General features: G+C 42.7%; 1 protein-coding gene across 2 annotated transcripts in view; it reads right to left on the minus strand.

The window, feature by feature from the left end:
- Positions 1 to 1,867: 1,867 nt before the first annotated feature.
- The window catches only part of fut8b (fucosyltransferase 8b (alpha (1,6) fucosyltransferase)), a 93,698-nt gene continuing 79,337 nt past the window's right edge, over positions 1,868 to 16,228 (minus strand). For both annotated transcript variants that reach the window (XM_084377285.1, XM_084377286.1), the window contains 4 exons: positions 15,582 to 15,828; positions 5,442 to 5,618; positions 5,155 to 5,305; positions 1,868 to 3,656 (listed from right to left, as the gene is read on the minus strand). In XM_084377285.1, the coding sequence (XP_084233411.1) occupies positions 3,318 to 3,656; positions 5,155 to 5,305; positions 5,442 to 5,618; positions 15,582 to 15,828 (914 nt within the window). In that variant the 3' untranslated portion in view covers positions 1,868 to 3,317. The remainder of the gene's footprint in view (positions 3,657 to 5,154; positions 5,306 to 5,441; positions 5,619 to 15,581; positions 15,829 to 16,228) is intronic.

Here is a 16,228-nt window from a genome sequence, read left to right on the forward strand (position 1 = left end):
ACAGTCGTGAGTTGTTGGTCTACCGCTGCACTGATCGGTAACTTTGGTGTTTAAAAGTGTTAATGCATCTTAACAGACCTGACCAGACCCTCAAGGCCCTCTCGGAGCCAGCCGTGCTTGGTCTGCATTAAGTAGCATCTTAATGTGATAATATACCCGGTCGGCAAGTTCGTGTTGCTGCCAGTATGAATAGTTTTGATGAGGCATATTCACAGAGGAGTATTACGCATATTTGTGTTTTTTTATTCGTCCCTGGTGTGTAAAGGTCTTTAGTTCGGCGCCTCTCAGTTAATTTTCAATTTCGGAGCAGCGTTATCGACGGGTACGGACCAAAAAGCTTGCGTGGCTGCTCAAATTAGGACCGGTGATTGTACTCTGTCAGTTATCATATCTAGCCTGCCCCATTTAAGATAAACAGTCGTGATTGGCCGGTCACAAAGGACACAGCGAAATCTGTCTGAATGGGAGAGTGGCCGACAAATCTGCCAGAGCAAATGAGCCTGCGTATTCGTCTGGTTCCCGGGCCGACAGAGGCTTGAAATGAGGTGAACTCGTCCTTTAAAGCGAGGCTGTGGAAAAGGTCTAACCTGTTGACACGAGCTTGTAGAGATGGAAGAGGCCCTCCGCTTCCTTTCAAGGCACAAGTTTACGTGGGAGGCTCGAAAATGGCCTCGCTGTGCTCTCGACGTGCTCGGCGACAATTAGACCACAGATGCAGCGAGAGAGAGGCGCCTGCCGAAACCCTGACTGCTCTCTATCAGGAGCGGAGTCCAATTAACAGAATAATTAACTGAACTAACGTCTCTCTTAAACGACTGTTACAGGCCACTGTGACAGCAACGAGTGTATTTTAATTAAAGTGCCCTCCAGTTAGCGTGTGCATTTATAAAGCCCACGAGGGACTCTTTCCCAGCGAAAAGAGATGTTCAATGAACTGCTGGAACGCTGCATGTGCATTGTGAACGCTTTATCAACGCGGGCTAAATTGGTTGCGGATTGTTGTCAGGGAAAAAAAAAGAAAAAAAGGCAATAAAACTATTACTCTCCCTCGCGAACACCAAAAAGCTCATCTCCACCACCAGCGCCGCCTCGTTCCTTATGGGCGTCCAATGAAGCATGCAGATCCGCGTCGAAATTAAAGAGGGATCTGTAATGAAACTCCCAGAGCCCCCTCAGTAGGAAAGTAACAAGACAGCCCATAAATAAGACACAGGGAACAAGATTATGAACGATTCAGACATGCAGGAAGTAGGAAGTAGGACGCTAGACGGGAGCAGGAAGTCTTCTGGTGCTTTAATGACGTACCTGCGCCGCGGCTCCAGCGGGAGAGATGTTTGGTATTTGGGGCAGAGATGTCATGTAGCTGTCACGAGGAATATTTAAATGAAGGATGGTGATGTCTCTGTCGAAGGTACTGATCTCGCTCTTCAGTTTGAAATGTAAATCAAAGCCGGATTTAAGAGTTTTCGCTCTGAAACGGCGCGGGAAAAAAAAACTGGATTCGCACTCGCGCTGAATGATTTATAAAACAAACTACTGGTACCACTCGAAGGTAGGAGGTGGCTTTAATCCCGGGACGCCAAAATGATATCAATTTTAGAAGCAGGGCCCTCCTTTTTTATGGAAATATCAAAAGATGAACTTAAGGTAATGACTTTTACTCTTCAAAAATAGATGGATACCCTTCAGGAAATGAACACTTCAAATATAAAAAAGCCTTGATTTTTCAGTTACGAATGTGTGTGATGTAGCTGAAGCATGTGCAGGCTGATTGAACGAGCAGGTGTCGCCCGTTAAGAGATCGAGGAGCAGATGGCGAACAGAATCAAGACCGAAAAGGAGGGGAAAAAATAAAATAAATGCCGTGTTGGTTTCTCAAGTTTATTCGATTTGTGGTTATCAAAGACAATGCCCAAGAACATAAGTTATGAAAAAAAGCCTTCATGATGGGGACTCTGAGTTTGATATGACATAGCATTATCATTTTTAAACATATTTTTCCTCATTTATTTTAAAACAGCAATGTTAAAAGTAAAAAAACAAACAAACAAATAGATGGACAGAAGAGACAGCAGAGATGCTGAAAAAGGACATTTTTCTCGGTGGAGTGCTTCTTTTGGTGAGCCTCAAGTCGGGACGGCTGCTATGTCTGTGGGCGTGTGCGTGCACCATGAGTTCACCAAACTCCACATAATCTTACCATTGTTCACTAGAGGTCACCAGCGGAGTGACTGGAGTTTGATCCAAGTGCTGAGGGGCTGAGGACAGTCCCCCGCCGTCGCCGCCAGTCTCCCGCTGGCCACACAAACACTATTCAGCAGGGAGGAAAATAAAAACACACACTGCTCACCAATAACCAGGCACCAGGTCGTGACATGGCCCCCTTAGACTTAAAACAGCACGCACAGGCTCACTTGGTCGCACGCGCACACGCATTCGTCCGCACACGCGCGCGCACACACACTCACTGTACAGTATACAATGCACAAGCCCCACACACACGCACACACACACACACACAAAATTAAGACCGTTAAAAACACTCGATAAAAGCACAATATGGTATTTTAAAAATAATTGCACATGTAGAGACGAGATGGAGGAAGCACAGTGAGTGGAGCAGGTAGGAGGCGGAGGAGGAGGAGGAGGAGGTGGGGGAGGGGCAGCGGTGAGCATGGTAAGAAGAGGATACAGTACATTCAGTAAACAAAAAAGAAAACCCAGGAGGAAAAAAGAAAAGGCAAGATTAGAATCAAAACCACTGAAAAGAATTAAATAAAAATCAAAACACTTTTTTTTCCAGTTCGTCATTTTTTTTCTCCCCCAGTCATTGATTCGAAGCTAACCCTGGGGTGTGCCAGTCTTACAGTAGTCCCCCAGTCGTGTCTCTGGAGAGCGAGCTTGGTCAGTTGTGTGGATTTTAATTGTTTTCTTGCTTTATTTTAAAATCAATGTTCAACGTCTAAAATCTCTACAGACCCGACAGACGTCAGAGAGTCGGGCGGGGGAGTAGTGGTAGGGTGCAAGTCTTCCATGACCTGACATATGCACAGGCATTTACACAAGTGCACACACACACGCACACACACATTCGCGCTCCTTCGCGCACACACACATACACACACGCGCTCTCACATAAACACACAGAGTGCATTCTCATTCCTATCACCCCTGGGTGCAGGCTTTTTCTTTTCTTCTCAGCTTAGCGCACTAAGTACGCCTCTCTCTTCTGTACAAAAAAGCAGCCTCCTTCCCTGGAATCGGAGTCTGCGTGTTTCTCCTCACTCCTCCTCTTTTATTTTTTTCATTTCTTCTTATTACTTCTTTTGAGAGTTGAGCAGTTTGTCTGCCTCGGGGTACGTCGGGTACTTCACCGTCTCGATTTTCTCTTTGACCTTGTAGGAAGGGTAGAGGCCCGTGCGGCCCAGTTTGCGGTTGATGCCTTTGGAGTATCCGTCCCAGTGGTTGCCGGCTACGCCGATCACGTCGCCAGGCTCCAGGGGAATGTCCTCGCTGTTGCGCGGCTGGTGGGGGTATATGGCGATCTGGTTGTGGGCGTTTTGACCTCCGAAGTAGTAGATGTCATCCAGGGAGTAGAAGAAAGACGAGGCGTCTGGATGCAGCATCTGCATGATCTCATAGGCCACGCGGCAGACCTGAGACGGAGACAGAACCAGGGATTATTTTCATACTTGGATCTTTAAATGTACATAAACGTTTCTGTATGGGTAATAAAGCTGCCGAGACAAGAGAACACGCAGGATGAGGGACAAAAGGACCTCTTACTATAAGACATATCCTGGTAAAAGAGGGATAAAATGTGCTAAGCGACTCATTCCCGTCAGATCTTTCAAGTGGACTAATAAGCCCGGAGTGTGAATAGGAATTATGAGGCTCACACTTTATTTTTAGGGCTGGCAGGAAGCCCGACTCACGTGTTAAAAATGATGAGAATAATGGATGACAACTGCCACTGTAATGTCAGAGCCGTAATAAAAGGGCTAATCGCTTCCATGCTTTGAAAACGTGAGTGAAAATGAGACAATGAGGTTGTTGACAATCACGTGATCGTGATGATCAGAGGGGTTCTGGTTTGTCTTGTGACATCAGGTGATAACTGTCAAGTCATTGAGAACAAAAGCCTTCGTCACGGTTGACCGGAGTTTGTTTTCCAAAGCCCTGCTCACAATTCACACTATGATCAATATCTTTTTGTTTTTATCGGATTCGTTGTCTTGTTTATTTATCATGCTTTTTATTGTTTGCTTCACAAAAATGTATAAAGAAACCTAAAGCAATAGCAAATAATGTAATAGATAGGTACAACAGCAGGTGAAAAGTGTGTATTGAAAAAACAAAGTAATCACAAACAAAAGTGGAAGAAAAAAGTTGACAAGAAGGAAGGCAGGTAGTAAATAAATAAACATATACTGCATGCAAACTCTGCGTTTAAGGCGTGTTTCAGACAAAATATAACAATAAACAATACAAATAAAACAAAATAAAATACAAAATCAATCTGAAATAAATGTGGTTTATTTACAAAAGAGTAAGAAACTAAATCTGAAAATAAATAAAACAAAATAAAAAATGAACTACAAATACAATATGAATTCAATAAAGGTTGCACCACCTGTCTGAACCACATTGTTAATTTAGCAACAAAAAAATAATTAATCTGAGCTTGAAAGTCCATTATTTATGTAGTTTATCTAGTTTCGGAGAAAAAAAAATCGGACTTTATAAAAATACATTTTTAATTTGAATTTTTTAAATTTAATTTAATTGTGCAGTAACAGAGATTTAGAGGTATTGATGTACAACATGGATTTACATGAAGAGGGAGCCCAGGTGTCAAGACATTCAGCTGTTTGGTTTCTGTTAAACATTAACCGTTTCAATAATCGCCTTTTGTCATGGTAATTGTTCAGGTGTTATCACGTGACCGAGGCATGCACATTTGCTCATGTGACAACAGGTGATCGCATTTAGGTCATGAAATCACAAGTGAACCATCTCCAAGAAACTGATGAAGGCCATGTGACTGCTGGAAGCATTTGTGTGCATGTGTTAGTTTGAATTTAGTTAACTACAGTCAGTGTGTGTTCAGTACTATGTAAAGTATTGTTCGTGAACTGAGGAGGGCGGACTGACCTGTGAGGAGAAGGTGCAGACCAGGAAGTCGGTCTGAGACAGGAAGTGGATGTCCAGGATGACCCCTCTCAGCGAGTTCTCGGTGTAGCGGTTGTGAAGGCCCGCCGACCACGAGATGGAGTTATCACTGATGAACTCGTAGTCTGGATACCTGGAAGGGACATTAAGTCAGTTCAAGTAAAGAGAGACGAAAAACAAGACTCACACTCTCTCACATCCACCGGACACACTCACAATGGACATTAACACACACACACACATGCACACACGCACTCCTGGACACTGACTTGGTCTTGGCTTCCTGCAGCAGGGACGGATCGTCAGTGGCCAGGTAAACTCGTTTCTTGTCCACGTGCACACGTCTGGCCAGATGTTGGAACTGCTCCTCCACATGCAGCATGTACTCCTCGATGGGGTGGAAGGCTGCCTCCGTCCCCACTTTATCTGTCCTCCTCACGTGGACTCTGCAGACAGACAGACAGGGACACAGACAGGGTCACAGACTTTACAAATACAATGAATGAGAAGCTGTTCGTTCCATTTCACTGATTTTATTTTCAGCTTACTTTTATATCATTTTTGATGACGTTGGTGTCGAGTTTTGGACTAAAATGCAAACATTCAGGCAGTTTTTTTTCCTTTAATATTTATTAATTGCTACTGACAGAGACCTTGCACTCATTCCACAAACTCTCTTCTACTTGGGCTGCGAGAACTTCCTTTTTCACACCACCGAACGTTTGTTTGTGCTGTAAAGCAAAAACAGCTTTAGAACCACCACTGTAAGCTGCTTTAACGCTGATCCGTGCACTTTTTCTTCTTTTTTTTCTCCCCCCCGCAGAAACGCACCCATCCTAAGCCTGAATTACGCTGCGAGATATCAAGTGAAATAAATGGCATCTCGTCTGCTTTCTCCGAACAAATTTCTGTGTTTTTAGACGCATTCAGGAAAGGCGGCTTAGAGAAAAAAACAAACTTTCTCGGATACAAAAGGATTTGCACGTGCTCGCACCGTTTTGTCACATGTGAAACAAGAGAGCAACTTTTATACGCTGTCCTACAACACTGTCTTAGGAGTGGATGACCTGAAAATGAATCATAATTAAGGAAAGAGGTGAAGGAAAATCGATAACACTGAGTACTGCTGATGTACACTCCTGTTCAAAGGCTTAGAATCACCAGCTACAGAAATGTTAATGGCTATTTTGACCTAGATAGAAACACCACATTACATTTGAAATCTGTTCATTCCAGCTTGTTATAGGCGTTACTGTGCACTTGACACTGAAACAGGAACCAGTTAAATCTGCACTCATTTTGATGCATAGCTGATTTCTTATATTCTTATTTAACTGCTTTACTTATTTTTTTCAAAAAGTAAATAAATATGTAAAAACACCCACAACAACACACAAAAAAAATACAGAAGCCTTAATTTTAAAACGTGACATAAATTGATAAACTATTTTGATTTGCTTCCATACTTCTTAACCTTTGTATTAACTCTAACTGTTTATTTACTTGGTGCATACATTGGCACATTTACTTATTTATTGAGTCATTTATTTATTTTTGATTTTCGCACTTTCAGTCTTCCATAGAAAAGAGCATGAAAGAGCTCTCCTCTCAGCCACCCGACTGTACCGAACAGGCTTTGTGTGGCAAGTGGTTCCATATTACTCATGTGTGTTTTTTATTTAGAAAGTTTTTCATTCTTGTTGAGAAAACCTTGTTGTCGCTCTACAGTCTGTTTCTTTTCCCCATCATTGTGTATTCATGTGTGGTCACATTTTCAGATGCTTGTTCACAACAGTGGTCCTTTTCTCTTTTTACACTTCAACTTGAATGCCATATTTTGGGAATCTTCCCATTGTTGTATAAATGCAAACAAAAGAGTGATGGGACAAAAGACAAGGATAAAAGGCAAACTGTGACAGAGAGAAGAAGCTAAAGAAAGACGGACAAAGAAATAACATTCCTGTATGTTTTTTCAGTGTCCTTGTCATCGCTTTCAGTAAGCAACGGTAAAGAGTGTCGTCACCGACTGTACATGAGAGAAAAGGACGACAAAGGATGGACGTGAACGGAAATATTTCGGAGACATCCCTCAATCTGACGGAGGCCCAAACACAATTTAATCCCATTCACTGCTGCTACTATTCAATTACAAAACTATTGAGCCACATCTGCACACTGACTCCTGGCCTTCAGGGGTAAATGAAATTCCTGAATCTAAAAGGAAAAAAACACATTTTATTTTAGGCTTCACTTGTTAAGGGAAAATTGAGTATTACGTGTCTGCTTTCTCCACATAGTTCCATCTGGGAGTACAACCATCAGTCGGCTTATGACCAAGGAGCAGCTCCACTGGAACATCTACGGTCAGGAACCTTTTATAAGTAGAGTATTAGTCTTTTACTTCCCCAAATCGGGGGTTTCCCAGTTGATTCAGGGCTTCAAACAGCTTCCCTAACCTCAAGGCTGCCTCCAACTCTTGTGAGAATGAGGAAGCGGTGGGAAAGGTAAAAAAAAAAAAAAGAGAGTCAGAGGTTCAGCAGAGGAGAATAAACAGGCTGCACCTAATTTCTACCACTTGCCAGTGATCAATCAGAGACTATTGGGGATGCTCGCCGGTGAAATAGACCCTTTATTTACGCAACAAATAGATCCCAAAGAATGAAGTGAGAGCAAGTGGGTGGTAGGGGGGTGTCGCAGTCTTTCATTCGGCTGCGTCTCTCTGATCAGACAGAGGTCTCGACTCCAGGCTTTTCCATCTTTTGTCCACGTCCCTCTCTTCTGCTCCCTCGCTTCTTTCATGTCTACTGTTTTTTGTTCCTGTGAACCCTTTTTTCTCTTGCCCTTTTCTCTCTCTGTCAGAGCAGCAGAGGCCGCGCTGAGGCATTGCTTAGCTCTTAACCGTCTCCTCCCTCCTTCGGCACCCTCCTAGCACTCTCCCACACAAGCGCCACAATAATTCAATTCATTTCTCTCTATTCATACAGCACTGGCAAGGCAGGGCGATCCTCATGGTAGGCGTAAAAGCATACATTAAAGACATCAAACACACCCACACTAGACACAGCAAGTGCTGATTCTCAGCTGCCTATGATGAGGAATACAGCAACTCTGGGCTACCTGGCTTTCGAACCGCTGCATCCATTAGCATTTGAATCTGTAGGAGACATCTCATACCATCACATTTACATATACTTGCAGTAGAATCGCTGCTTCTGCAACGTGTACTTTGACATCAAAACGTGTCAAAGTTCACTTCACGGCTCAGAAGTACAGATGGGAGTCAGAGGCCAAGAAGACAAGTCTTAAGAAGGTGATGGGTCACCGATAGCTTCTGGAACAACTTCAGTTCTTTTAGCAGAGATCGCCTGTGGAATCGGAGAGATGAACCGCTTTTCTTACGGAAATTCCCTCCTGGATTTTTGATGATGGTGGTGGTGAGCGCCATCTCTTCTGGGCAGCTGTGGCTCAGGAGGTTGAGCGGGTCAATCAACAGTAGAATGGCCGTTGGGTTGTTCCCCGGCTTCAGCTGCAGGTCAAAGTGCCCTCAGCAAGATACTGAACCACAAATAGCTCCTCCGCTGTGACTGGCTAAGCATAGAAATGTCCTGAGGCGCTTTAGCTCGGAAACGCTGCATCGCTCCTGATGAGCACGTCAGCACCTTGCATGGCAGCCTCTTCCATCAGGGTACGAACACTGCGCAGTGCTTACCGCGGGACCACTGCGCAGCTGTGGTGGCGCAAAAACGTGGGTATTTGCTGACCTGAAACTGATACTGAAAAAAATCAATGATATTTTTCAGAATCACTTTAAAAGTTCATCTTCATAGCGTTGCTTTAATTGTCCACCTTAATGCACTCGCGCTGGCTTGCCTAGCCTTTCTTTTCTCTCTCCCAGCATGCGTCTGCTCTGTTGACTTTCTTTGTCAGCAGTATGTTTTATAAAAGTCACCCAAAAAAATACACCTCTTAGATTTTTTTCACCACCGATTCCATTTTCACGAACAGCAGGTGAGCCGCTTGTGGAGGAAGCTTTTTGGTTAATTATGTAGCCTGTTGAAACTATCCAATGAGGCACCAAATGACATCGCAACGACCAGGGCGCCCTAATGGCTCAGTTGGTAGATACGGAGGCTTTGTCCTCTCCGCTCAGGGTTAGAATCCAACCTGTGGCCCTTTGATACACATCACCCCCCCTTTTCCCTGCTTCCTGTCACTCTACACCTGCTCTAACAATACAGCTGAGAAAGAAGACACAAACAATCAGGTGCAATTACAAGCTTTCATGACATAAGTGGGCTTATATTAAATAGGAGAGGTTGCATCACAATCAGTGTGTGTTTACAGGAGGGATATAACACCAGAAAACATCTCTCTGTCTCTGTTTCTCTGCAGAGCATGTGTGAATGTCAGTGGACGGGAGGTGCAGAGCGAGTGCAGACTGTCCACTACTTCACTGATTCAGATGCTGCTGGTGTCTTGGACTGATATAAACAAAAGTGTCTCTAATAAATATACCTTGGCGGGCCGCCCTTGTAGTATCTATGTGTGGGAAACACTGGCCTGTGACAGTGGTGTAATGTAAAGTACATTTACACAAGTACTGTTCTTGAGTACAACTTTGAGGGACTTGTATTTTCCTCCAGTACCTTCATCTTCCGCTACTTTATACTTCCTCTCCACTACATGTTGGGGGCCAAATAGTGTACATTTACTCACTTTATTTATTTGATAACTTTAGTTACTAGTTACTTCACTGCATCAGAGACAAATAATCACATTTTCAAATGTATTTATTTTATAAAGTATTAAATATCAGATCAGATAATCAGTCGACTCATAGTGTACAGTATATAGATATATGTAATTATACGCATAATTTTATTTTTTATTTATACATATTTCTTTTAATATTATTTATTTGTACTTTTGATACTTCAGTACGTTTAAAATCAGATACTTAAAGACCTTTACTCAAGTACTATTTGTAATATTCTAACATGCTATCTTTACTTTTACTCAAGTATGACTTCTGAGTACTTTTTGTCTGATGTTCATATCACATCATACATCGAGCTCAAACAGTGAGCCCTTATGTCTTGTATGGAAACGTTGTATAGATATAAAACCATATGTTTGAGTTATGCAAAACAAACTTAGACTTCTGCACTTGTGTGATACATGTGGAGAAGAACTAAATTAGTGGAAGTAGAGATTTGATTATAATTTTACGAGTTAATGCCGTACTAATCAATATTTAATATGAAGAATGAAATCAATTGACTGCCTGTAGTGATGAAGGATCCTCATTGACTCTGCAGTTCCCCTCCATCTTTCAGCTCGTTTTGATTTTAAAGCCTGAAACTTTTTTGGTTCGCTCTCACTTCTCACCAGGCAGTTGGTTTTTTTTTTGTTTTGTTTTTCTTTTAAACAAAAATAATGTTTTTTACGAGCTCTGTGCCAAATTGCTGACCCCGGACAAAGTAAGTAACTAGCTGGTGATCATAAAGGAGCCATTTAGCAGCTAACAGCCAGATATTTCCCTCAGGAGTCGGCGGAGACCAAATTATTTCATTTAGTGATTTGTTCTGTTCCCTGCTGCAAGACGACGTCAACTACTGCCGTTTGTTGTAAATTGGGCTCTCTTGCAACGAGCTACGGAACAGAAAATCTTTAAATATGAGTTAAAAATAGCGAAAATACATATTAGTTTGATTGAGCACACTCAAAGTTAGGGGGAAATAAATAAAGAAAACCCAAACTACAAAGTTTCTACTGCAAATTGCAAAATTATATGTATTTCTGTATCATTGATTCTTTAAAAGTTTATCTGATTAAAAAACATATACACAATATATTGTATTATTTATCAATACAGAATAGACCTGACACAAGGTATCATAAAAGATTTACACAGTAAATCCACCTCTCGCCATGGCGATAACGCTGCTCTGGTATCTGCAACCGAAGCACTAACCCCACTCTCTCTCCATCCTTACTACCATTAGGAAGTATTAAATAGAGGCAGGATGGCGCTGTGGTGATAGCTGCTTTTAGTCGCTGGCTTCCAGCCTTCCTGCAGCTCTCCTCCTGAGGGAGCAGCGGGGAGAGAGTGGTGGTGGTGACTGAGGCTTGTAGGGGTCGGCTTGGGGTTGCTGGGTGCTCTGGGGACAAGCTGCCTTCCTATCCCTCATGGTACTTTCTCCATCAACCCCTGTGTTTCCCACCGCTGCCGCCCTCTCGCCTCGACACTATGGATCTCTTTCAAACCCACTTTTACATCCCACATTCACTCCCCCCCATTGCTGTTTCATGCACACGCATATCGCCTTCCCCCCACAGCGCTGATAGAAGCACACAGCCGCTTTGTTGCAACATCAGTGCAGAGTGGAGTGGATGAGGAGGGAAGGGGAAAAAAAATGGGATAAAAACTTTGTTCTACCCAGCACTACATTTCAATAACCCTTTCCCTAGTGATATGGAGGGAGAAAAGGGATGGGATATATGAGTGTATAGAGGGGGGGGAACACAAAGAACAGTGATAGAGATGTGTGTAACACTGTCAGAGCAAGAGAATTGTGGGTTCGGATGTGCGCCCGGGGAACGCAAGGGAGAGGTGAGTGTGAAATGTAAAAATGTGAAAGATGTTGAAGCAGGATGAACAAATGAAGACGGAGGAACGATCACAAATGAGGGGATGTGAGAGGACGGGGGAGATTGAAAAAAAAAAAGTTGGGATGAGTCACAGAAAATAAAAAAGGGGGAGGAGAGTCAAAGAGGGCTGGGAGGAAGCGGCGGCAGCTGCTGGAGTGATGAAAGGAAAAGAGGTAGAAACCAAAGAAAAGGAGCATCTGAGAACAGACGGGGAGAGATTGTAACAAGAGGGAGAACTAAGCAGAGCAGGACAGAAAAAAGTGAGCGAGAACGGCGACGATCGCTCGCAGCAAAATGTTAAGAAGAAGGTGAGGAAAAGAGGAGCTATGAAGGGCGAGAAGCTGGCACCGAGACTGTGAACATATGGATGTGAGAGATATGAAGGGCGTGACAGAACTAAGCCGGGCTGATTCACAAAAAATACGAGAATATAACTCTTTGCATTCGTTTTAAAGCACTTCCTCCACCGGGCGGGTGGAGTCAGCCTCATGGGACGGTGCCGAAACTTTACACGATGTCAGCAAAGTACCTGAAAGTCATTTCATATACTTTCCAATGACTGACGTCTCACCAGTCATCATGTGCATCGTCCTGATATGGTAAATCCCCTCCCATCTCCTAGACTGACGCGGTTAAAACAACTGAAGAGAATTATACGCAAGGTATTATTTATCCCCGTTTGAAGACAGCTGGAATTATTTATGAGTCACGAGAGGCTGGCAGACAGCGCATGAATGTTGACTGAGCGCCCGACAGGGATACAGAGGAAAATAAGCGAGTAAATAAAAAGCTAAACGTGGCCGACCCATTTCTTAGAAGCAGCTGTCTAAAGTGGCTTACGCTACTGTGACTGCATACATTCCCGCAAGGGGTGGTGGCCCTCGTGGGAATTGTGCACGTCACACTGATGAAAACTTTTTCCAATTATTCTAGACTGGACTAAAAGAAGTCCCAAGTCAGTTTCAAGCCGCGAGAAGCAGAATCTCTGGGGACGGCACAATGCTGAGTCATCACAATCAAAGCCGAGACGGTATCAAAGACTGAAATCAGACCTAATAATGGCATATTTGGAACGGGCACTATCATCTCATCTGCACCAGGCATTTATGCCAAGTTTCATGAAAATAATATCTAGGTGGTGAGCTCTGATAATAGGACACTGAGGTGCTTTGTACTGAATGTAGAGATCATCCTGCCTGCAATGCGGAAGTGCAGCTCCATGAGGATAAGGACGGCATTATTCTGGTTTTCAGACATGTTGGCCAATCCTCCATTTTTGTCCAGACTGATATATCTCATTAACTATGATCTAGTTTACTAGTATTTTATACTTGGACTGGACTGGACTTTTTATCTGGCACTACCAGCAGGTTAAAATGTGGTTTTGAGTGAAATGTCTCAACAAATGAAGCAAAAAAGAAGGAGAATATTCTTCTGCATGCCATTCCATCCCGTCTTTCCATCCTGTCGAGCATGCTCACTTATGATTTCCTGCTGTCAATTGAGATCAGCTGTTCACATTAGCCGGGCACCTCTATCCAACAGCACAGCGACACACCTACATGTTCAGCCTATCATCTTGTTTCTATCTTTTAAAATGATTCTCTCCCTGCATTTCAAGTTCATTCCTGCAGCTGTTTTGCGCGCCCTCCTCCACCTCCCTTAACCCCCAACTCTTTGCATTGTCACCAGCTTCATCATTTCATCAGTCTCATAGTCATCAACCATCACCATCACCAACACAATCACCATCACCATCACCAACACAATCACCATCACCATCACCATCACCAACACAATCACCAACACAATCACCATCACCAACAATCACCATCACCAACACAATCACCATCACCATCACCATCACCAACAATCACCATCACCACCACCACCAATGTCGGGACTCCACTGGGCGGTTTTTCTTGCTGACGCTGAAGGCCCCTCGATAACAAAATCTCTGTGTAGAGGCTATCGCCCAGGACTTCATCCACTTGTTTCTCCTGATTGAACTATTGTTAAAGAACTTCATGTCCTACTAATTGATTTAAAATAACCTTAACCGTTCATTTAACAACATTGCTTTTAATGTTTAATGACCAAAGCAAACAGCATTCCCATCGGCTTAAGCTGTACTTATACAGCTGAAGCATGCTAACACGCTAAACTTAGATTGCAAACAAGGCAACATTAAACAAAAGGAGCCTGTGCTTTTCAGCTCATAGCCTTTATTTTTACACTTTGGACTCTCTACGATTGGACTTCTGCAGACACTATTGTAACTGATAAAAAGCAGCCCAAGACCCAGTTTTTTAATGTGCTTTTGCTGAATTTGTTTTGTTTATTTTTATTTTTGAATCTTCTTTGAGCCGCTTGTCTGTTTCTAATGTCTGTTCCACTGTCTCTTTTTTGTTTTCTTTCATTTTTGGTGAAGCACTTTCTGATGTCTGTTCTTAAAAGGTGCGATATGAAGGAACTTTGATATTTTTAATCATCATTATTATTTTGCTGAAAGCCCTCGTGGAGTCTCTGGCATGGCTGTCGTCAGTGTCAACAAAGATGAAGAGTTTTTAGTGAGTCAGTAGTGAACACGGATCAGTTGGGACTATTTTAGCAGTGAATTAATACTACTGATTATTGATGGCACGTATGAGGGGTTAACTTAAGATAAAAACTACTAAACTGTCCCTTGTAATAAAGGAACATTTCTTCCAGTGCAACAGCGTGGCTCATTTATGTGTTTTTTGTTTGTTTTTTTAACATGGACTACAGTTAAATAGTGGATGTAGCTTTTGGGTCAAGTGGCTTTTTTCAAGTCTTCGTCAATACAGCACGATGCTCATTTTGTAAATTATTTCATACAGTTGATGGTCTTACAATCTTTTTGACAATAATGGAGCTCTATGACACAGAGAGTTTACAGTATATCAGCCTTTGATCACACAGACAATAATCTTGAAGGATATAATGAGACTATTTTTGGTGTTTTCATGAGATTTGTTGACAGGAGACATTGAGGTATAGAATATCTCCAGTCTTATCCTTTGATAAACAGAGGCTACTGAATATAGGAGTATATAAGGTATCAGTCTTTCCCGTGCATGCATTAACTGTGCCATAAGCTTCTCTTTCCTTGTTTTGTTTAGTTTCACTGATTTTAAAAGCAGCTATTTATTCAGTATTCTGCTTTTTAACTGCTTGAACAAAAATATCACATCAGGATTTGGCATCAGCAGATCCTCAGTATTAAATGACTTGGATTGAACTGGAGTCTAGAAAACCTCATGGGGACATTAATACATGAAACAAGACAGAAGCAGACGTATCATACCACCACAGAGTGATGAGTACAGAATGATGAAATGTCTTTAAACAAGTTGATTTGCATGAATATGAGCCCTGTGAGTGTAGAGCAGGGAAGTAATGAACAGGCAGACGCTTTCTAAGGAAAATTTAAAAAGGTAGAAAATTATTCAAACAAAACACGACCATCAAATTAAGTTACTTTTAATACTATTGTATTAACCCCGTATTAACCTCACAAAGCACATTTGTATTCCACCACAGCCCTCAGGGCCATGTCTTTGTTTTCTTCTTCCTATGCCTTCTGTTTGCTTTGATTCTGAAGCACTTTGTAATGTACAGTAATTGCAGAGATATGCTATAGAAACAAACTAATTATTATCGGAGTGTTTATAACTAGAGAAAAAAGAAAAAGACAAAGCCACACACAGTGAGAAGTGATATCTCAGTGTCCTTACCCGATGATGGGGTGTTTGAAGCCCAGCTTGGCGGTGGTCTGCTGGATCTCCTTCTCCAGCCAGGCCTGTGGGCGCACCAGGTACTTGACGAACTGGGACACCCACCAGACGGAGGGGTCGCCGTGAAGACGATGCAGGCGCGGGGCCAGGTCCTCTGGGATCGCCAAGGGGAGGTAGGGTGGCCGAGGGTGCAGACTGTCCACGATTGGCAACTCCACAACTTGGACGTCTTTATCGTGGGCCTCTCCTGGGTGGTGCAAAGAGGGGCATGATGAGTACGCCCAAGATTCAAAACTTATTCAAGATTTTTGACAGCTCAGGTCAAGGTTGTAATTAATGATTTTGTTTTTTATAACTACAGCAAACAATTTTTTTTCTACTAAAGGGGCTCTATCTCTGTGTTGTGCTGGTTGTTAGTTTATGTTAGCAGACTCCATTTCTAAACTAACTAATGTTAGCCACTGTTGCTCTCTGTTAGATGAGCGGAGAGAGGCACTGAGAAGAAGTCACATCCTTTGGACTATCAGAGTCCTTCACACAGATATCCACAGTCCAGCAACATCAAACAAGTTAAACTAATCATTCACAGGCCTGTAGGACAACCAAGAGACATGGAGGAGGTCTCATTTTTTCACGTCATGTTGAAA

The sequence above is a fragment of the Pagrus pagrus genome (genome assembly GCF_965226575.1).
Source record: "Pagrus pagrus genome assembly, chromosome: 16".
NCBI classification, from domain to species: domain Eukaryota; kingdom Metazoa; phylum Chordata; class Actinopteri; order Spariformes; family Sparidae; genus Pagrus; species Pagrus pagrus.